The sequence below is a fragment of the Hippocampus guttulatus genome, chromosome 8, assembly GCF_054856545.1.
Source record: "Hippocampus guttulatus isolate MCC_2025c chromosome 8, RoL_Hgut_1.0, whole genome shotgun sequence".
Classification (NCBI taxonomy): Eukaryota; Metazoa; Chordata; class Actinopteri; order Syngnathiformes; family Syngnathidae; genus Hippocampus; species Hippocampus guttulatus.
The window spans coordinates 10,272,472-10,296,035 of record NC_141268.1 but is presented as its reverse complement, the minus strand read 5'-3'; the positions used below and the strand labels follow the sequence as shown (position 1 = coordinate 10,296,035).

Genomic DNA, 23,564 nt, shown 5'->3' with positions numbered 1-23,564 from the left:
TTTTATGTTGAGTTTCACACCACACAATAACTGAGAGTGTCAATAGTCAGCTTGAAGCCTCCCTTTCAAAGAACTGTTCACTTTCTGCAGAAGTGCTTCTTGCTGTAAGTTACCACCAAAAAGTCATCCAAATATTGTATTATAGGCGCACAACTCAGAACTTGGGTCACTCGTACAGTATATGTGTATTGTCATGCAGGACCGCCCCTCCTTAAACGCAGAGCATGCATGGTGCATAGGGCCTCATCCTCTGTAGGCGGTTTCATTTTGAGCAAACGTGCAGTGGATGTGGGGATCTGCGCAATGTGTCTGGAGGTGCGCATGCATTGCGCAAATGAACTCCCTTGAGGTAGCCAAATTTGCACCATTTGATTATGGAAAGAAGCAATGATTGCTGCAATGAGGTCTGAACGATCATCTGACCCGCATTTACACAGCGAGACGTCTCTTTCCACTCACTTGTCTTCAACTTTGCTTCTCAGTTTATATATTTCAATGTATGTTTCTGTTGTACTAATAGTAACGATGGGAGTCCGAGTTGTCGTAGTAGTAATAGTTACTATTGCGATGTGGCTGGGTTTCCAAAAAAAATTTTGTTTGGGGTCTCAATTTGGGCCCTGTTGTCATGTGCAATTTTCTAACTTTTACTAATTTGGCATTGCATAGCAAAGAATTAATGATGCCAGCAGTCATGGGATTCTTGTGTGTCTTGCATGCAATTGGACCATTACTGCAGCTCTACAGTGTGTTCCAGTCCCGAGACACTTGGGCCACATAATGGTGGAAACTCTGGTCCCGATGTAAAGACTCTCTGCTGATTGTGTTGGTGACGCAGAACCTCTCCTGCTGACTTGCTAACCTCTGAGGAGACCGCAGTCGAGCATGTTGCCCTTACACACACACACACATACACACACACACCCACAAACGCATATGCATAAATACCACACAACGTGCATACACAGAGGAGAAGGCATTGAGTACGTGTTCGCGTAAACACATAGCAGCACAGGCTTACTAACATAAACCATGACAATGAATACGCACGTGCTGGCTTTGCAGTAAGGCACAGGGGCTCATGTTCATTTCGGAGGGGTCTTGGTAACACACACACACACACACACACAGATGCCAGAGGTCATGACACACCTTCACAAGAAGCAGAAGACAGCCTGATAAACATCAGATTGTTGCAACATGGAGGATCGCACTGGGCCGGTAATGCTGACTATTTTTCTCTCACTCTTTTATAGGATGTAAAAAAAAATGTATAGAATACGTACATGACATCATTTGTCAGACGTCTAATTGGAGGGCACCCATGAGGTCGAAATCTGAGGTTGCGACTTTTTGCTATGGGCTAAAAGCCAACATTGATGTGCTTGTGTGGCAACTGCAATTAGCATAGAGTGTCAATAAACTAAAAATAAGCACTGGATTATATCACAGCCTGTAATTAAAATCAATGTGGACGTAGTTATGTACATCTGTGTCCTGCTGTTGTTGCATATGCTAACTGCGCATACAGTGAGATAACGCAGACGTGATGCGCCTTTGGTAGAGCTGTGCGTAAAGTGCGAAACATTGCACCATAACGCAGAAAACAAATGAACATAAAAATATTGCTATGCAATTTGCGAATGATATTGGATGGGAAGGCAAACGCTCAAATTCTGCCCAACTGTCGCTATGTATGCTCAGCCATAAACATTTACGATTGTTGGTCGCGACCCTTTTCCATAGGCTTTTGGAGACGTCCAACGATCAGGTCTTTATTGACTGATCGGAAGGGTGTGAAAATTCTCAAATTTGGCTCGAGTATCGGTATGCGTGCACCGTGCTTTCGCCAAATATGTCAACCAGCTGCATTTGCTTATGGTGTTTAACCAAGAAGTAGCACTCAGTGACATTATAGACTGCCGCGACGACGTTGAAAGAGACTCGAGACTTTAAACGTTGGGTGAACTCTATTTTGGACAACAGGATTGTAAAAACAAAAAAGACCACCAATCATGCCCCTCAGAATCCTAAGCCTCTTGGAAGTGTGGTTCCCATGAGGGGACATGCAACGTTTTTGCAAAGTGATTTATGGTGTCACGGAGTCACATTTCTTTCTGCGAAATGTAGCGGACAGCAAAGAGATCAAAGGGTGCGCATTCATCATCCTCAGGGGAAGGATAGACCGATCAGTAAACCGAAATAGTTAGAACACTAAAAAGATCAAAACTGCAAGAGGCTGCCAACCTGCGACTTGAACTATTCGTCAGGAGCAAATGCTCTCTGAGATTCTAAGAACTAACCTTCTCGCGAGGAGGATGAGGAGGAGGCCTTAGTTTGTTTGTACGTCTGTCTGTAAACAGGATTACGCCAGAAACCAAAGGCTTTTTATCCAAACTTGGTTAAGGCTTTCAGAATTAGGCCAAATAGGAATCCAATAAAGTCTGGAGTGGATCTATTTACGATCTGTCACAAAACGGCATTTTGGGGGGGGGATTAAAGGGGAGAACCTGAAGGCCAGATGTCTTGATTCAAACACAACTTTGTTTAACCGATCCATCACGGACAGAGGCAATAGCAGCTGTGTTGGAAAAGGGCAGGTACTTTTTACGAGCCTCATCCATCAGAGGCTAATTGATTATCAAGTAGAAGAGTAAAATTCACAGTGCTAGGACTTTGGGTGTCCTGACAGAGTCATGTAGTGGCCCTTGGGCCACTGTTAATGTAGAAGCTTGAGTAGGCTTCAGCTCGACAATATGGATTTTTTTTTAAACCATGACCACGAAAAGCCCTGACTTTGACTTTTACTGATGAGGAGGAACTGTTTATAAAGGCACAGCGGGATCTTGGGTAGATCAGGCTGATACGTGAGCTAGACCTATTTAAAGACTGCTTGGAGGTGCACTTTGGCCTCTTCGAGTTTCTCTTTGCTTTTTTTTCACTCTGGCCCAGAACACTGGCAACATATGTTGCTTAGTTAGTTGTTTTTTTTAATCAGAAATCAATGTCACCATCGCTCTCATTGGATGCGCCTTCTGACATCACAGTGGGGCTGTGCCCGTTTTCAGGCAGCGTATGTACAGTATTGTACACGCTGTACACATGCATACGCAACGAAAGGGCTCATTCACGGTGCACTGTACTTTGCTAGACCTCATGACGGGTAGGTCTAAGTTTAAAAGATTAGCGGCATTGTCTTGTAGACGTGAGGGTTATAAGGATTGGAATGTGGTTAGGGTAGCATCGGAAGTGGTTATGAACGCTTCAGATACAAGTCCAGTTATGATGTAACTGCTGTAATTCCCATGTAACAATCTCTTTGGTGGTCACCATAGCTCAATGTTTTATTTGTCACTTTAACAAACCCCAGTGACCTTCAGATGCTGTCCCGATTTTAGACAGCCTTGCCAGCTTGAAATTTGACCAGGATGCACGACGGAGGTTCTCATTCATCAATTCCTGAACTTCACAGACTTTGAGTGTCTTTTTTTTTTCTCACTTTGACATCAAAGGTTGCTTTATGTGAAAACAAAACCAGCTTCCAGTCAAGTCGATGGGACTTTTCCTCATTTTCAGCAATGTGTTGTGCCATGTCAAAGAGCATGGGAGCATGAGAGTGAGTCTGACCCAGCAGCCAAACCAGTATACCACCAATGAGTGAGGTGGGGGTAGGAGGTTTAGACTGGAGCAGGGGTTTTCCCCAGTCACATTGTTGCACAGTGCCGCTCTAGCTCCATAAAAAGATTACGCAAGGATATCAAACATGGGGGGAAATCAAGGAATGTTGAACAACCTTTACTGATCTTATCGATTTGTGGTATATTATTAACCTTGTGCCCTATGAAGTGTTCCTTCTCGTCGAAAAATGTCCATTTGGCAATGATTTTCCATCCATGACCCGATCCGCCTGTCCTCACAAGGGTCGCAGCCGTGCTAGATCCTATCCCAGCTGTCTTCCGGCAGTAGGCGGGTACACCCCGAACTCTTTGCCAGCCAATCACACGCAATGACTGTCTTCAACTTTATCCGAAGTTGCACTACAATTTAATGGTTTTGGTCTGTGACCCACATCTTCGACAACATTTTTTGCAATAAAACCAATTTTATGTCATCATGCTCTCAAACAGTAAAACAGTGATGAATACCGGGGTGTGCTCCCTCTGGCTTTTTAGGTGCTGAGGTGTGCTTTGTGGGGGGTTCTGGGACACAACTCGGGCTTTTTAGGGGTCTGGTTGTGGTTAAGGTGGGCTAAGGTGTAGTTCATGGGAACTCGGGAGTGTTTCATGAAGGCTTTTTTTGCGGACTTAGGTGCCCCTTTTTGGGTGCCGAGGTTCATGTGGCATTTGTAGAGGGTCCAGCACACCTTTGTGAGGAGGTTTTGTTTCGTGAAAGATTCTTAAGGGCATGCTGTACTGTGTGTCGACTCGGGTGGCCTTGTCCATTAGCCCCAAACAGCGCCACACGCCACCACTCTGCTTGGTAAGACTGCAGTCACAGTGGAGGCTTGTGCTGTTCAGTGGATCCCACCCCTATTGATTGGAGCATGTTGTAACTGAGAAGCACCAGGGGCCAAACCAGGTCAAGCGACGCAGGGGCAGAGCAGGGTCAGGCCGTTCTGGAATCAGTAATGAGAAAGCGCCATTTGTGGGGACTCGGTGTATGTTGTACGTTGTGAAGGCTCTGTTGCAGGAGGCGGGGCTTGACTGTGCTTCATGGAAGCGATTTCGGGAGTCCAGTGCACCTAATGGAGGCTCAGTTTGCGAGGACAGTTTGCTTCGAAAGGGCTTCTTAGTGGCGCAGTTGCATTTCATGGATACTCTGGAGCTATACATTAAATTTTAGGGGGTTGGGGTACAGTTCATGGGGGCTGAATTGCGCTTAGTGGGGGCATCGGGTGCATTTCGGGGGGGGGGGGGGGGGGGGGGCTCGAACATGCTTTGACAGGAGCCGCGTGTTCTTTGTGAGGTACCTCAGGTACATATTTTTGGTGGCTCTGTTGCAATACGAAGGGGTTCCCTTGTGCTAAATGGATGTGATTTGTGGGGGGGTTGGGGCTTTTAGGGGCTCTGCTGTCAGCGTTTTTTAAGGAGATTTCTTGTGCTTTATTGAGACCGAGGTGCCTTATATGTGGGCTCGTTGAGGTGCACATCGTAGGTCAGGTGTTCGAGACTACTCCACAGTTTAGAAATTCTTGAATCCCTGATTGTATGTTTCTATTGTACCTTTATAAATTATTTTGTTATGAATCGTAACTATGTAACATTCATATTAAATGTGTAGCAACATTCGGACACTGGTAGTACACCAATGAAGTCCTATGGCACTGTTCTGAGACCACTAAAGTTTTAAAGCTGTGCAGTATTCAAGAGCCATTGACTGAAGAGGATTGAAGCAGAAAAAAACCTCATTCAAACCATGAACCTGCAGAATGGCTGCTCTGTTGTGGCTGTCTTCAGAGGACAAGCTTTGTTTTATGAGCCTCAGTTGGCGAGACTCTGGTGAAAGACTGTCTCTGTGGCTCGCTGATTCGTGGCAATGTTGGAAAAACTCATTTGGGATTTAAGTACACACGGCTTGAAAGGCTCGCAGTCAACACCTCATCAGTGAGGTCAGTGCACTCACACTTGTGCACACACATGCATACAAACTTGACAAAGATGCTCACACCACACTCATGCACACACACTGACACAGTCCGGGCTCGTCCAACCAATCAGAATGAGTGAGTAGGTCCCCCCAGAAGTGGGTGGGAGAGTTGGTGAAACACAAGTCTGTCTCAGGACACACAAGTTTTTGCGTTGGTGCTTTGGGGAACTTCATTTGGGGGGGATCTCTAGAATAATCCCTTTTTTTCCCGTGCACTTTTGTTTTGGTTTGGGGAGGGGGGGCTGGGTGGGGGGGAACTCTGGGGTCCATCAGGGTACAGCTTGAGCGCAGAATGGCTGAACTGGTGCAAATCCGTAAGAAACATCTGCAGATGCCCATTTCAAGGTAAGCTGGGAGCACATTTTGAGACATTTGAATGACTGCCACCTAACCCGACTGAGGGGAATTGACCACTTGTCTGAAGTGTGCTATGCTGAAAACAGCCACTAGAAGTCACTGTGTCTTTGACGAGCATGACCAAATTATTCTACGTTGTTGTTTATCTTGTTCAAATTGTTGTTTTGTTCTGGGGACATAACTGAAACACGCATCTTTTACAAACTAGTATGCAGATCAAAAGCTGAACACTTGCACTAAACATCTGATCGCATGTTTTGTAGTAACCAGCCTGACTATACTTAGCAGCCACGACACTTGCCAGTTGTTACAGGAACACTTGACTTCCTTGCACCGTGGCTTTGTGGGAGGGGAAACGAGCTGCGCGGATGATGGGTCATGTGGCTTTTGACGTCCTTGCGTCGGTTGGTGAACACAACACACATTGTTGGCAAAGCGATGTTTCTTTTGTCGTTTCATTCACCATCAAAAGTACAGTCAAGACCCCATTCGTATTCAAAAATGATAAAATGTGGAGAGCATACTGTCAATAAAAGAGCCCGCATTAGAGCATTCTTATTATTTTTAGGAACATTTTATGGTATTTTGACTAAATGTTCCAGAACCCAAATTTTCAACGCTTTGTCGGTACATGCATGTGGCATATGTGTGAAACCGATCTCCCCTGGGAGCCAAAGAACTTGGGAGGTACAGCAGCTCAAGATAAGAGAACAAATATATTGTATCTTAACCTAAGCTAATGCCAAGTATGGAAGGATAATCTGCTAAACTAAACTCTATTATTACCTTCCCAAAGTTCAAGGAGTATTTTTTTTTTTTTGTATTTTCTGGCTGGACATGAGATGAGATGAAGTCGCTGCAAAGAATTGTGAAATAGTGTTAGAAGTAATATAAATTTTAAAATATGCCATTTTTATTCTCTTTACATTTTGATTTAAAAAAAAACATTTGTGCAGTTTTTTTAATGCATATTCGAAATGTATAGTTTATCAGAATGGTCAGATTAGCAAGTGGATTTTAAAACTGGGGCAGGTGCGGCAGGTTGATAAAAATAAAGATATTTGCCTGCTAAAATGACTTAAGATACAGTTAAGACCAAAATTATTCACACCTTGGCCAAACCGTACAGCAAAAAAGAAATGAAACTGTCCGAAATGATTCAGAGCGTTTCTCAATACAGTACAGGTGTATCCAGTGTTCTATTTGTATGGTTAACTTCAATGCTTGAGCACATCAGCAGTTTGAGAAAATGTCAGGAAATATTTAAATATTTGTTTAGATTATTCAGAACTGGCACAGTTTTGAGTTTAAGTGACTGAATGTGATGAAGAAGTAACTTTTTGCTGGACATAATAAGACTACATACACACACACGCACATGCACACACACACACACAAAGTGACATTTTAAAAAATATATAAATATATAAATATAAAAAATAGAGAAAAATTGTAAGTCTATATCTCTTAATACCCTTACGTATAAGCATACTAAAAGTTGTTTTCTTTAATGGGAAGGTTGGGGAGGGGGGGGGGACAGGCCTTATAGTGGTACAGCTCGACACATTACCAAATATGGTTCCTCACCTCTTGTATGAAACCTGCAATAGCACTAAAGCATGTTAGTTCAAGGAATTGTGTGGTATCTTCGCACTGCTTGAGTATAGTAAAGTAGTAAGAGCATGTCGTCAAGTCGTAACAGTGAGGCTCCACTCTGTACAAGACAAAAGAGATTTGTCATTCATCTCCATAAACAAAATTGCACTTGACAAGTCATTTCCGGGGAAAAGGCGCTGTCAAATGTTTCCCCAGCTGCTAAAACCCAAAAGAACGAGTTATCTGGAAAGATTATGAGCGCTGACATTCGGGCGCTTGCTATTTTTATGGCTCAACAGCTTTCTGAAGATGGTGCCAGATTGATAAACACTTGAAAAAGCCGCGAGTGCCAACGGCAGCATCCTCGCCTGTTGGGTCGGCCGCACGGCGTCGTCAGGCAGTGCTTCAACAACGGTCACGAAGGGGATGAGGGGGGAGAGAAAGTCCTCCGTTATTTGAAAGAAACTCGCGTCCCGTCCAATAAATCTGCATGAGAGAATAAATCGCTTCTGTAAACAGAGGACGAGATTTCTCATGCAGACCCAAGTAAACCTGTTGAAGCTTTGAAGATTTATGAAATGCATGAATGCAAAGCACATGCCACAATTTATTAACCCTTCAGAAGGGCACTCTATATAATCCTCACAGCAATTAAGATAAGATATCCTTTATTTGTCCCACACTGGGGAAATTAAACATGAGTAGCACATTCCCTCCTAATACCAAAGGAATTTAAAAGTTGCCTGTCATCGAGAAAAAGGAATATTATGACAGCGAATTGATATTTTTAGAGATAAACTTCTTGCAATTACGATAACTGGATTCCCAAAATATTCATCGTAAAATCTCGAGTAGTCTCTGTAATCTCTTTTGTCCGTCATGAAAGCAGACCGATTATATTATGTGTTTAGTCGAAATAAGGTATTGGTAAATATTTGCTTTTACTTTGGAAAACAAAGAGCGAAAATCAGTTTCAAAAAGGTTGGCGAGTACAAATTGTTGAGCAGTTTTTTTTAATCATTGGACAATACCAAATCAATAACCATAATTGGTTAAACAAATTTTTAAAGATTTTTTTAAATAAATTTGTGCAAACTAAAATTTTATCTGAATGTTCGAGGAATCTATGAATATTTATATTATTTCACTTTAAATGACTTCAACCACTTCACTCTTCAATATGCGTCGCAAATACTAATATATGTTTTATGCCAACGCCATTTGCAATTGGATAAATCCAAATTGAAATAATTAACATAATGCAGTCATTTTAAGTTATGAAAGAGAAATAAAAGGAAACAACATTGAAAGTTTGATTATATTAATAAAATGATTTTTGTTTACCCTTTTAGGCTAATTCAGGCAACAGAGATGACAATTGGAATACTGCACTTAATCCAACACAGCCAAAAATGGGTTGGAAATGAAAAACTGAATGTCACAAAATGTCCAGTGGAGCTTTTACTTTTGAATTATATCCTCATTTGTTTCCTCAACACATGACTGACAATAATCACTCTCAGAGTCCCAATTCTCAAAATGTTACTTTCGCAAAGTGCGCCTTACGTAAGGCCCAAAGCATGGGAAGTTTTACTCGCATGGAAAGATTGGCAGCCGTGATGCCCTTTTTGCCACAGGCATTTTTTTGTTCCCCTCCTTAAGATAATTTGGCATTAAATGGCTTCCAAATGAACTCTTGAGAAGACCTCATTGCCTGCTCTGAACGTCAAGATTTAAACGCGTGCTTTTGCAGTTTTGACTGCCGATGCTCCTGGATTTACAGAAACGCACATGTAAGACGGATTTCTTCACGCCAATGTGGATAAAAAAAAATGGACCAAGTGGCTCGGGGAACTGCTGCCCCGCGACCCGACCTCGGATAAGCGGATGGATTATAAACCAATTGGTGTTTAAAAAAAAAGGCAGAGAACCAATGTTGCATGAAGACATTTGCTGTACGTTTCCTAACACTTGTGAGTCTCACATAAATGGATATCATTACGTTTATAATATGACAATAATAGCGTTATTAAAGATAATTGGAGCAAATTCATTGTTTTATAAGTGTGTATGAAACTGGTAGTCCGTCGCATTAATCAGAACCCAAGAAGTAGCTCTCAGTTTCAAAGAGGTGGATGATACCCGATTTAGAATATTTAACCTTGCATGAATGTATGGAGTTTATCCCAGCTGACTTTTGGTAAGAGATCTTGAAATGGTCGCCAATCACTCACAGAGTATAAACAAACTTGAATGGAGCTAAAATGTCTGTTTTGGGGAGGTATGAAGAAGCCTATTTACGTCACGAAAACCTGCACAAGCACAGGAAGCCCGCAGCTGAGATTCAAACCCAGTCTGAAAAACACACCAAGCATAGCAAAGGCATTACACCAGCGATCCCCAAAAGTTGGACCAAAAGAGCGCTGCAGGCCCCATAAATCTCGAAATCTGTTCAACCAAACAATAACTCAGGTCAAATCAAGTTTATTTCTGTAATGCTTAGTCAAAAGAGTCTGAAAGGGCTTCACGGGCACACAGTTTAGAAAAATCAACATCGCCAACTCCAGACACTCATCCTAAGCAAGGAAAAACTCTGAGAAAACCCATTCACGGGGGAAAAAGGAGGAAAGCTCGAGAAAAGATTGGTGTAGGGGTGCGGTTGGGGTGGAGGGGTTCAGCAGTAAAACAGGCCAAAGTGCAGATATCAGGAGGTAAGGCAGGCAAAGGAACTAATTGCCTACTAGGTGTGATTTAACCAAATGCGAGAGTGGAGAAAATCCAGGTAAATCTTAAATCGAGATTAAACATTGTTCAAATTTCTGTGGGTAGGGCAATCCCCAAACACTGGAGTCCAAACAGAAAATGTTCAAGAAACTAGAGCCGCCTTCTAACCAACCATGGACACAAACGACATCTACATTTCCGTGTGTCTTTCAACATATGAAATCATTCATTTATGACGGCTTTCAGGCTTCGGAGCATCTTGAAGCAGATGGACGGCAAAGACGTTGACTTTGAAGACATCAAAAAGAATCTGGACTTGACAGCATCGCTATTGGAGGCTGTTTATCTGGATGGAAGCAGGTAGGAAAATACGAAAACCAGTAGCACGGTGACATTATTGACATATCTTTGGCATTGTCGGACAGGGGGAAGAAAAAACTGTGCAAAATATGAAATTAACTTTGCATTCAGTGTTTGTAGATGGATGTGTGTGTGTGTGCATGTCAGGCAGTGCTTGGAGTCTGAGGACGACCTCCAGCAGCTTCAGTCTGATGGAGTTCCCGCAGAGGTTACTGATTGGCTGGCATCAACATTCACTCAGAGGGTCCGACAGTTGAAGCGCCGGTCAGACGAGAAGCCCAAGTTTCGTAGCATCGTGCACGCGGTACAGGCTGGGATTTTTGTGGAGAGGTATTACTTGGTTTGTTTGTTTGTTCATAATTTCTGAGTCATATTGGGGCGATGGATGATAATACAAGTGGTCGCCAGTCGGTCATAGGACAAACAGACAACCATTCAAACTCATACTAAGAGTCTGAACAGGAATCAAACCCACGCTTACTGCACAAAAGTCAGCTTATGTGAACCACTGCGTTAAGGATAGGTCTCCATTCAGTCGCAGTGCACACAGAAATAATCGCTCATATTCACCTGTCTGTTAACAGAAATCGACCCCACACTGAAAGTGTGCGATGAATTAAAAAAAACAAAAAAAAAACAGCTGTGTGAATGACTTTGCCCAAGGACCGGTCGCCTGTCAATCAGAGGGCAAATAGACACCCATTCATATTCATAAATCCAGTCAGTGTGCAAGAATCAATCCCACGCTCAAAGCATGAGTCAGCTGAGCAAAGCAATACGCGAAGGATTCGTCGCAACCCTTCCCACTTGCGAATTACAGGGTGGATAGGTCACTTGTCAATCAAATAGTTGTGACTTTAACATACTTTAACATAATGAGATGACAGTATTTTGCTTAGATACAACCACTGAGGCGATGCAGCTTTTTTTTCGAGACAACAACCTGAACAACCCCGCTACGCGCCATCTTGAACAATGAAACATTGGCCCCCAGTTTCTATTTGGAAACATCCTCACCAAAGTGTATGGGGACTTGGAGGATTTATATAAACACCTCCCGAGACGCGTTTGCTGCACAGTCTCAGCATGTGAACTTCAAGTGAACTGAACATAAACATTGCATTATTCCAGGATGTTCAAGAGGGCCTACGCGGCCTCCATGCCAGACCAACCTGCCGCCATCATAAAATGTCTGAGGGTAAGCCTCCAAAGCATTTTGCTGTGAGTCGCGTGTTTGTGCAGCTTGTCTGAGCGCGGCACGAATATCAATAATGCTATCGTGCTAACCACCTTTTCTCAAATCTCTCTCCTAAGGACGTTGACCGCTGGAATTTTGACGTGTTTGCCTTGAACGCCGCCAGCTCTGATCACGCACTGCAAACACTGTTCTTCGAACTAGTTACCAGATATGAACTCAACAGCCGCTTCAAGGTCCTTTTTGCAGCCTTTTTCATCAGACAGAGCATATGAAGCCACTTTTCCACCAAGTGCTACAGTTTAATTAGGAACAGTAAACGCCGGACATGACTTACATGTGTAGGCGGGACAGTGGCAGAGATGTGGAAATCCAAGTCCAGAAAGTTAAAACCCCTTCCGGAGAGTGGCTTCAGTCACAGGTGCTTTTACTCAACAGGCAGGCAAACGAGCTTGTTCACTCAACCTGCGAATGTCACATGACCAAAATCAGAAAACAGGTGATTTGTGATTGGCCGTTACTTGAGCCCTGAGCAGCTGTGATGTCATTTTCGGTCGACATCAAGTGGCAAAATGGTCATCCTTGAGATGGATAAAAATGGGTGAATGCTGCTGCTTAATTCATCTTCCACAAACAATATTAATGATAATGCCGTGTTGAGACTAGTGGGGGGATATGGAACATATAATTGTGACGAAAATTCGTCACTTGACGTCCCTTTTTCGACCAAGGGCCCTAGTTTCGTGCCAAGCTCAAGTCTAGCGCAAAGCGCAGTCTTGAGTTTTCTTTCCTTTGGTATTTTGCTAGACTTTGCACAGGTGGAAATGGGCGTAACGGGGAGTTTGCACCTTTGTGCACCATTGTGGAGTGGAAGCAGTCTATCCCCGGCCAATCCTAGTGGCATCTCTCAGTTGCATTGAAATCAGGGCGGTCTGGGCGCAGTGCGCCAAAGTACGCCGTGTTTGACATTGCGCAACCAAAAACAGACTCGCTGAGCTCCGTGCACAGCACCGATGACATTGGCAGGTGAACTGCAGGCTCTCCCCTTGCAAATGATATGGTCAGCAATGCATGGACAATTGGAGACCCCTTGCACTGTATGTGACCCCCACCCCCAACGACTGCGTAATAATGATGGGGGTGCTATTAAAATATTTTTAAGATAAGAACGATTATAATCTGTTCAATAAATTGATTTAGACAATGATCCTGAGGGATTGTCCCATGTTGGTGTCATACATATGAATGAAATGCATGACATCCACCACACATGCCCATCGAGCGTTGAATTTGTCTGCCTGTGCCTTGGATCAAACACACAGAAATCACAGTACAATATCTCCGCTACACTGGGAGGCGAGGCAGGAACACCCAGTGAGGCGTAGCGCGTCTACCTAATTCACAAATGCGCTGAACTTGACCCTGGCAATAAAATGACTGTGCACCCTTTTTGTGACTACTTTCTGTGACTAATTTTGGGCTGAAACGGGGGCGAGGCAAGTCAGTGTGTTGGAACGCCAGGAGAGGGCCAACACAGCCCAAACACAGTCGACTAGACTTGAGTTGGCACGAAAATCAACTTTTGCGCCGAGCACATGAGTGCCAGTTTCCCAAAACAGGGTCCCAATACTTGAGGAGCAAAGACCAAGTAAAGACTTTAGACCAATCGGGTTAAAACCAATAACTTAAATCACCTAAAACCAAGTCAAGACTTGGATGAGTCAAAACTAAGGCTTTGAAGAATTAAAACCAGGTCATGACCAACACGTTTAGGAGTCAACTCTAAGGAGTTTAGACGTAAATAACGAGGTTTTGACGACTTCAAATGAAGAACCAAGTCAAGGCTAAAATTCTGTGGAGTCAAAACTAGGACCTTGAGGACTTAAAACACAATCAAGACAAAGACTGTGAAGAATAGAGACCAAGTCAAGAATCTAATTATGAGGAGATAAGATCAAGACCAAACTTTGAAAAGTTAAGAACATGACAAAGACGACCAAGACTTTAAGGAGTTAAAACAAAATCACGACCAACATTTTGATCCATTAAAACAAAGACCAGTAGATGACGCAGTTAAGAACAATTCAAGACCAAGGCAATGAGGCCACAAGACTGAATCATTGTGGCCATTTTCCGAAGTAACAGTGACAAATGTCCGACCGTACACACGTATAATTTTGGTACCTTTCACACATTGACAACGCAAAGAAAAAAATGCAGAGCGTAATGAATGAAACAGATCCAGACTGCTTGGTGGAGAACAAAAGACCACTTTAGCCTCCAGCTCAGGAGGTCAGTATTTGTTTTTCTGTGGTGTTTGTTGCTATTCACAGTACGAGTCCCACAGATGGTATTAGATTTCGCTGGAATTTGCAGGGGGTTTAAAAGGGGCTCATGCAATTGATGGATTTGTTCGAGATCCCCCTCTCGATATTAGATTTCTCTGGAATTTGCAAGAGGTTGAAAAGGGGCTCATGCAATTGATTGATTTGTTCTAGATCCCCCTCTCGAGCCTCACGCTGTTCCTGTCTGCTGTGGAGAGAGGATACTGCAAACACAACAACCCATACCACAGCCATGTGCACGCAGCGGACGTCACCCAGACCATGCATTGCCTGCTGCTGCGATCCGGTCTAGTGGTACAATTCGGATGTTGATGAATTAAAGTCAAGATAAAGAATTTGCTGACCAACGCAACAGTTATGACTTTGACGAGTTAAGAACCATGTTAAGACTTGAGATGTCAAAAATTCAACACCAAGTCAGGACTTTGAGGAGTCAAAAGACATGGAGGAGTTTGGAGGACTTGGAGGAGTGAACAAGAAAGGACCAAGAATCTGAGAAGTTAGGACTAATTCAAGATAAAAACTTTAAAGAGTTGACTCTGAGTCAAGACCGAAACTTTGAGGAGTTGTGACCAATTTAAGACCAAGACTCTGAGGAGAAAAAGCCACGTCAAGTCTGAGACTTTCAGGAGTCAAAACAAAGACAACGGAGTTCAGATTAAATGAAGACCAAGGTTTTAAGGGCTTAAGACCAACAGAAGACTGGAGACTTTGAGTAGTTCACACCAAGTCAAGACCGAGACCTTTTCATGCAAGGGCAAGTCTAGTTTACTGTGTTTGAGAATTTGGCAGACCGTGTTGCGCCTCGCTGGGTGTTCAGGAGCGCGATGGGGGCTGATAGGTGGTCTCCAAGTGTTCGCAGCCGACAACTTTCATTAGCTAGTAGAGATCTTCTCGCAGTATCCTTTAAATGTGCTTCGCACGCGCCAATCTCATGGATGGACTCTAGCGAGTTCTTCCGCCATGTGGACCGCATGCCCGTTGGCCGCTTAATTTAACGGGCATGAGGGGAGCCGCTCCCATTGGATGATAAACAAAAGTTGTCTGTGTTCCCTCCCACGATGACTTTGTACCTGCACTTGTTAACCAAAATACCAAAAATAAAACTCAACTCCATCCATGCGCATGATTAGACTGGGCGTTTTGCTCTTCTGGGCACAAAATGATGGTCCCAAGACTTTAAGATGTCAACACCAGAACTTTGAGTAATCAAGACCAAGTCAAGACTTTAGACTTTGAGGAGATAAAACCAGGTCAAGACCAAGACTTAAGACATCAAAATGTTATGACCAAGTCAAGAAAAAGACTTGAAAGATTTAAGACCAAGTCAAGACTACATGAAGGCTCCGTGATTGATCGATTGGTGTGTTTCTGCCATGTAACAATCAGCATTGGCTCACTGAGCTGGAGGTGATGGCGTCATTGTTCGCTGCAGCCATTCATGACTACGAGCATACGGGGACCACCAACAACTTTCACATCCACACAAAGTAAGTTGGGTTTTTTTCCCCTGGAAAAATGACTCCATCCTTCGCCAAATTCTAACAAATGTGGCCATTTGTGTAACATCCTGTTATGATGTCAAGGAATATAAAATACACTGTTTGTTGTTTTATAGAGGGCTAAACTCTTAACACAAACACTTCACGGCGGGAGGTCAGTATTTTTAGATGCCGTATATCCATCCTCGCAGGAGAGACTCTTGCATTATATATGGCTCACTGTTTATATGTCCAATGAAATACAGCGGACCCTACTCAAGTGGAGCGGCTCGAAAAGTGCAACAACTTGGAGTCCAACCAAAACGATCTGAAAAATTATGCCTCAAAACTTCAAAATAAAACAAAGCTTCTAACCATCGTAAGCGTAGTACAGGAAATGTGACATGACGATGAAGTAGGGCTTCTGGTTTGGCAGTACAATAAGAGCGATAAAATGAATTCTGAGGTCAAAAGCCTAACGGCTAATGACAAACACCATATTCTGTAAACAATACGGACAAAAAAAAACCCCACCACTTCTTTGTGGTTTACTTTTCTGACCATAGTACAGTTTATAGTCTGGAACTATTTCACTTTACAATGGGGCCTTGAGATAGGAATTTAATTGTTCCGTAATCATGTTGATTACACATTCGTATCGCAAATCCATCCCTCCGTTATCTGAATCACTTCTTCTCAGGGGGCTTCTTTCTCATTTGAAACACATGGAAAGACCATGAATCAATTTCAGCCTCCCAAATGAGATTTGGACAATGTGCTTTTCATAAGATATATTACAGACATACTTTAGTGGCATTATTAAGTCAAATGTAAAGAAACAAAACAGTTTTTGCCTTTTTTTTTTTTGTTTGTTTCAATACAATGGACATCATGCCGCTCCTTTTAGTGTGCCTTGTCTGGCCACTCAAGGAGCAGTATTCAGACATAGGGATATATACTGTACATAACCGGTGGTGTCCCACTGTGTTGTGTTTAAAAATATTGACGCCGCACAGCAGGATTTCGCGTTGGTTGCGTTTAATCGTCTCAATCACAAAACCCGACCATAAGAGCAGAAAACAACGTCCTCCTGTCAATTAATGGTGATCCAGCGTGCCCCTACACAATTCAGATGGCAGAGCAATGCATTAGAACACTTAGTAACACTTAGTAAATGAAAACAAAAAATTATTCAGCTCGAAAGATGCTTACCTCCTATTGGACATCAATAGAAAAAGGGGAGAGCCAAAGGCGTGAGCACAATTCAAAAGAGGCAGTGCCACATTAGTTATTGAAGGTGGGGAGAGGGGGCACATAACATTTTTGTTCCACCCTTTGACAATGGAGGATATAATAAAAAGAACATTCATCATTTCACAGATTTGGTGTATTACAATACAGTAAGTATTTCCAGGTGTTTTTTTTAATCTGGCCCTGTTCTACATGCTCAGTAAGGTGCAATAATATTTGTCAATCTTCGCAGATGATAAAGAATAGATGACAGTGAGTATTGTTCAATTTTCTGTCTATAAATATTTGGTGTTTAGCGGGTTATAACACAGATGCTATCGGTTTGTGTTTCCCATTAGGTTTTAACAGGAAGCTCGTGGACTCTTTAGGCCAAGTTATGTGGTTAATTGGAATACCAAATGTGTAGTTCTCTTTGTCTTATATTTAATTTGGAAGAAAATTGTTTCTTGTTGTAAAGTGAGTTGAGTGGTTTGGTTTGGTTTGTTGGAGTTGACAGCCACGAAACAGAACTTGTATCTCAAATATTTCCTCACATTCAACATTCACACGCAAAATCCTCTAAAAGATAGCTTGTATCTCAAAAAAACTTGGAAATTCGGTCACTCAAATCTCAAGCTCCCACTGTATTTCCTATGGGTAAAATGGTCAACTCGTTCAAACTATGAGTGCACCTACCTTTCATGGATGTGTTTTTGTTTTGGGTTTTTTGCCTTGTCAGGTCTGACATTGCGCTGATCTACAATGACCGCTCGGTGCAGGAAAGTCATCATCTGAGCGCAGCGTTCCGCCTCCTGCAGGACGATGAAATGAATATCTTCATTCATTTGACTCGAGAGGAGTGGATGTAAGGCTTTTCCTATTTTCAAAAGGCCTTTATGGTTTAGATTTACTCTTTAAAGGTCAAACCAAGGCCAACCAACTAAAGTTTGCTCTCATTGCTTGCGGGACCAAATAGGTAATCCCATCGTGCGCATTTTACAGCACGGCACAGCATCGAATTGCAAACATTAACGTTTACTTCTCACTTGACTTTTATGGGGATGAACTGCGATTTACTAGAGTTTCTATCATTCGGTACAACTTACGACACTCAATAAGCCGAGGCTGAATCAACAAAACAGAAGAATAGGTCACAACAACACAAAATGACAACCTTATGCAGTACAATTGCAAAGTGTGAGACCAGTAAGATTTGCTTTTTAGAAATGTTATTATTGTCATCTGAAGGCTTTAATTAACGCTATAATTTAAGATCACAACTTTTTTTTTCTCTTGTAAAATAATTTATGTATTCTTGTATGATTAAAGGTAGAGCGTGTAGAATTTAGCACCATCTAGTGGTGAACGAATAGAATGCAGTGACCTGCATTTTTAAGCATGCAGGTGACCTGCTTTTTTATTTTAATTTTCAAATACTTTTTGTGAAAGTCAGACTGATAGGATGCTACGGGTGCACTGTGCACTAACACAAAAATATATCATACTGTATTAACATGCACACAGACATACAAATGTTTTGGGTTGTTCTTTTTTTCCCTGTACGCCCCTTGCGATTGATTTAGGACCAGTCCGCAAGCTAGCGGTCGATCGCGATCGACGTATTGGGCACCCCTGAGCTAAATATTTTTCCAATGTGACATTCAAGCTTTGTTGCTGCAACGTGGGGTTGATGGAAGCAATCTTTTTTTTTTTTTAGCACAGGAACAAGGACATCTGAAATTGTCATTTTGTACCATTTTCATGCAATATTGCTTTTTCAAAACCTAGATGTACAGTATTTTGTTGTAATCAACGGATGCACACACAGGGAGCTGCGTTCCCTTGTCATCGAGATGGTGCTATCGACAGACATGTCCTCTCACCTCCTCCAAGTAAAAGCCATGAAATCCTGTCTGCAGCAACAAGAAAGGTAACGTCACACATGTTGAAGAACTCTTTAGCACTTAACAGCATCATTAATTTTCGGTCTGATAGGATCGAGAAGTCCAAGGCGTTATCACTGTTGCTGCACACGGCCGACATAAGCCATCCGTCTAAACCCTGGTCTCTGCACTCCAGATGGACCAAAGCCCTGATGGAAGAGTTCTTCAGGCAGGTAGAAACATAAATAATATAATTTAATTTTTTTTGGGGGGGGGGCGTAAAATTCAGATATTCCTCTATAAGATTACATTTTTTCATGCAACTTTTTTCAAAGTTTTTCCTCGTAGCACCACCACATCATTCTCATGATCCAATATTTGTGTGGCTTGACTCCACAACCACTTTGAAGAGCCATTCACATACAGAAATCGCCAACTGCATCTTCCATCACGAGTCTGTTCCTATCATTGAGCGCTTTTTTCCCCCTCCAAAATAGAAAAGAAGAGGCGTACTGTGCTGCCTCGCTGTTTCTCTTGAACTATACAAGAAAAGGCTTTTCAGTGTTGTTTCTACTGTGAGGGGGGGAAAAGAAAAACACTTTAGATGTGTCACATAAGCTTGGCGTTGATATTTTGAGTCTTGGAGTGGGATGCCTTTTAAGATATCGGCTGGTTGTCTCTTTCTACCATGGGGAGGGTGATAGAGAAGCGGAGCTCGGTCTGCCCTTCTCGCCGCTGTGTGATCGAAAAAGCACCCTCGTGGCCGAGTCCCAGATTGGTATGTCCACCAAACGCACACACAAAAACACTTTTCATTTTGCTGCAAATAACATCACACGGAAGTTGGACTGTGTTTCCCGTAGGTTTCATCGACTTTATCGTGTACCCGACGTTCTCCCTGCTGACGGACATGGCGGAAAAGATCGTGGTGCCTCTGGTGGAGGAGAACCCGGGTCCACCGGACCCTTGTAACAGACACAGGTACTGGCCTGTGTTCACCACTGGGAGGAGGGTCTGGATTTTGTAAGGCATTTAACACAAGATGAATGTAAAGGTCTTCAAGCACACTTAAAATAACAAAAACACATGTAATATTTTGAAAGAGATGGATAACACAAAAATATTGTACCAATAGTTTTACACTATCCTGATGTTGAGAGTAAACAAATAGTTTTTTTCCAAACTAACAAACGTATCATCTCACAATATACATCAAAAATCCTGCCCACAGATGTGCGTAATAAAATGAACCTACAGCCTGTAGACGGAAAACGCAGGATTGAAGAGGATTTAACATTCACTAATGCTCAGCAAAAATGACGCTGATCTGAAATAGTATTTTCATTCTTCTTTCAAATAAAGGAAAATAGTGTGCTGTCACCTAATGGTCAACAGTGGAATTGCACTCAAAATAAATGTGAGCCGGAACAAAAGATGGAGAGCTACACACACCATATGAAAATAATTTATGAACTAATTGGACCACAAACCCGGAACCCGAGATGGGGAAGTGGATTGCTGTATATTTTTTGTTATAAAGGAAAATATAAATGTGAAAAAATAAGTGAAAATAAAGAAATAAACGGGTTCAATGACGTGCAATTAAGCCAGTAATCACACAGATGCACACTGTAGTACATTCATGGGTTCTCTCTCTCTCTCCCTCCAAGGCAAAATTAAAAATAAATGCCGGCAAAAACTTTTGAATCGGGGCACTCATACTGTAAGTCAAGGTACTGCTATTTCATGAGCCCATATCGGTTTCAAACAGCGACAATTTAAAAATTTTTTGAAAAGGCACAAGCAAAGTCAAATTTTGGGTTACCACTTCCTAGTCGAGGTGGGGTCTTTCTTCTGGAATAAGTGTCGCGTGAAGTGAAGTCATCCTTTGATTCTGATACAAGTAGGTATGATTGGTACTACGTTGTGTAGATGTTTTTGTGACACTGGGAGGCCGTTTTGCTTCATTGTTAGTCAAAATTTAATCATAAAAAGTTTTCAACCAGCTCAACAGTTAAAGCATTATCAACTGTCTGGCACATTAGGCCAGGTGTTAAATAATTGGTATATCCACTTCTCAGGACTCTTTTAACTCTTCATTTCTCTTTTATTTGCGTCACTTAGGTAGAACTATTTATAAAAAAAAATAATAATAAATCACACTCGCACTCGATCACTTGGACTTTCTCCCCGGTTGCCAGGTGACTGTCTGCTGTATTGCCTTTGTGCTGTGTTTTTTGACTTACTAGTAACGTGTGGAAAGAGAGCTCCAGAGGCCTGCAGTGGAGTCTGGCTCACATCACAGCCGAGCTGGTCAGCTTCCGTTCAACGTGGACGCGTCACACCGACGACAACAAGCTCAAGTGGAAAGACGGAGGATCCAAAGGTATTTTCCCCATCAGTCAACATCCACAGGACAGTGCGCTGGCCATATAGCTGATTGTAATTGGGGGACAATGTCCATAAATAAGCTGTGTTGAGTCACACAATCTATTTTACAGCAGTTTCAGACAACAAGAAAAATAGATATGCATTGTAGCTATTTATTTCTTCTTCTTTTTTTTTCAACCCTGCAGGATTTTCAGAAGCCCAGGTGTCAAAAGAGCTGAGAGGCGCAACAGAGGAGCAGTCGCATAAATCACAGCAGGATGCCACCACAAACACTAAACAGTCAACTTGACTACTTGAAAAAAAGAAAAGTCTTTCTTTTCTTTTTTTGGAACAATATATCTGTTGGGCTGAATGTCACTGTTTGTAACAAAACCACAAAGCTATGATACTGTCCCATTTTTAATAACATAATTTAATGGTACAATTGTGTAACATGCTGGCCATGTTGTGCGATATCTAGAGCATCTTATTAAATTAATTTCCAAGCAGCTTGTTGCAAGTGTTCTATTCACATTATCGTCAATTTTCTAACCAGCTTATTCTCACGAGGGTTGCGGGCATTCTGGCGCCTATCCCAACCGCCTTCGGACAGTAGGCGGGGACACCCTGAACTAATCGCAGGTGTACATAGACAAACAACCATTCACACTCACAATCACACCAAGGGACAATTTAGAGCGTTAGAACATATTATAGTAAAGTTGTTTTTTTGTTTTATGCGTTGACTTCCCCCATATGTTTAAAACACATTCATTATTCCATTATTTGTATTACTTTGATGAGGACGACTGCAATATTATTTTATTCACTGCTCAAGCACGACTTGACTCATTTCCCTCTTCCATTTTTAGTAACAGATTATTTCTGTTCATATGCAGTTTCATTGACATTATTGTTTTGATCCCATTTAAGATAAAAAATATATATACAAGCAACTCAAATCTGCATTATAATGCCCTTGTTTTAGATTTTAAATTATGTTTCCGGGGGGTTAAAATGTTTTGGTGGCTCATAATAATTCTATTAATATTAATCAATACAATGGCATTTGGTTCCTCTTGAACTGAAAGGATTCATATTTCCTTTTTTTATATTGACGACTATCAATGGAAAACAGTAAACCCCATCTAAGCTAAATTGACTAAACGTGTTGAACTTCCTTTTTTTATATTGACGACTATCAATGGAAAACAGTAAACCCCATCTAAGCTAAATTGACTAAACGTGTTGAACTGGGAGGCAGAGGGGGGGGGGGGTGATTTTTACGTCAATAGATTGTTTAAATAGCAGCTTGTATGGGCTGTCATTATATTGTGTTGATGGCAGTTGTGCCCAACCTTTTTTGACCTAATATCAATCTCCCGCAATCGATCGAACTGTTACCGCACACGCGCGATTAACGCACGCGCTTACACACGCATGCCCCGATGAGCAATAGACATAATGACCCACAAAATGAACGAAACAGAAAAAAATAAAGAAGACACAAAAGTGTGTGAGTTTGTGGAAAGGGTTTCCTGCTTACCTTACTGGGAGACCTGACTCCGATGCATGCCACGCACTTCCGCAGCATGTTCATGATCATAGCTCACGTGTACCGTTTGAAAATGTGCCCTCGGTGGATTGTACACGAAACGTAAATAATAATAAAAGCTACAGCGCAACAGCTCTGATCGCAAGCTGCAATTCCAGACGGCTGAGTGTTAACAACTTCCGGTGATTCGGATCACGCGCCACCGGAAGTTAAAGGTGACCAACTTTTTTATTTTCCATCCATCCATCCATTTTCCGAACCGCTTGATCCTCACTAGGGTCGCGGGGGGTTGCTGGAGCCTATCCCAGCTTTCTTCGGGCAGTAGGCAGGGGACACCCTGAATCGGTTGCCAGCCAATCTCAGGGCACACAGAGACAAAGAACCATCAGCGCTCACACTCACACCGAGGGACAATTTAGAGCAGGGCTCACCAAACTACGGCCTGCGGGCCGGATCCGGCCCGCCTCCACATTTGGTCCGGCCCCCCTGAACAATACCAGAGAGTCTTTTGATTTATTTTTCATCTATGTATATTTGTATTTTATCATAAAATTCGGCTTTTGCAATAAAATATTCCTTAGTTATGAACTATTTTCATGATTAACTATTAGCTCGTAACAATTTCATAAACACATATAACGTGACATTTGTTCCATCCTTCTGCGGTCTGTGCCGTTATCTGGCAACCCCAGAAAAAAAAGTCCTAAACCGGTCCCTCTCAAAGAGAACGTAATCATGGTGAAAAGGTGAGGTAAGAGAAAAAAATTATTCAGAATACAGGGAATTTAACCCAAAATGGAGAAAATATTTTTTTTTTTCAATGCA

The 23,564-nt window shown here is 42.3% G+C and overlaps 1 protein-coding gene across 2 annotated transcripts; it reads left to right on the top strand.

The window, feature by feature from the left end:
* The first annotated feature begins 1,002 nt into the window (after positions 1-1,002).
* LOC147201088 (dual specificity calcium/calmodulin-dependent 3',5'-cyclic nucleotide phosphodiesterase 1B-like) lies at positions 1,003-21,693 on the top strand. 2 transcript variants are annotated; one of them, XM_086117913.1, is made up of 14 exons: positions 1,003-1,218; positions 10,567-10,680; positions 10,828-11,010; positions 11,812-11,878; positions 11,995-12,111; positions 14,374-14,514; positions 15,610-15,710; positions 17,671-17,796; positions 18,760-18,861; positions 18,927-19,047; positions 19,511-19,592; positions 19,678-19,795; positions 21,064-21,200; positions 21,391-21,693. In XM_086117913.1, the coding sequence occupies exons 2-14, from the start codon at positions 10,589-10,591 to the stop codon at positions 21,492-21,494; spliced, it is 1,491 nt and encodes a 496-aa protein (XP_085974039.1). In that variant the 5' UTR covers positions 1,003-1,218; positions 10,567-10,588; the 3' UTR covers positions 21,495-21,693. The 2 variants fall into 2 exon arrangements, with proteins under 2 accessions (XP_085974039.1, XP_085974038.1); XM_086117912.1 differs by lacking the exon at positions 1,003-1,218 and adding an exon at positions 5,223-5,988.
* Positions 21,694-23,564: the final 1,871 nt, after the last annotated feature.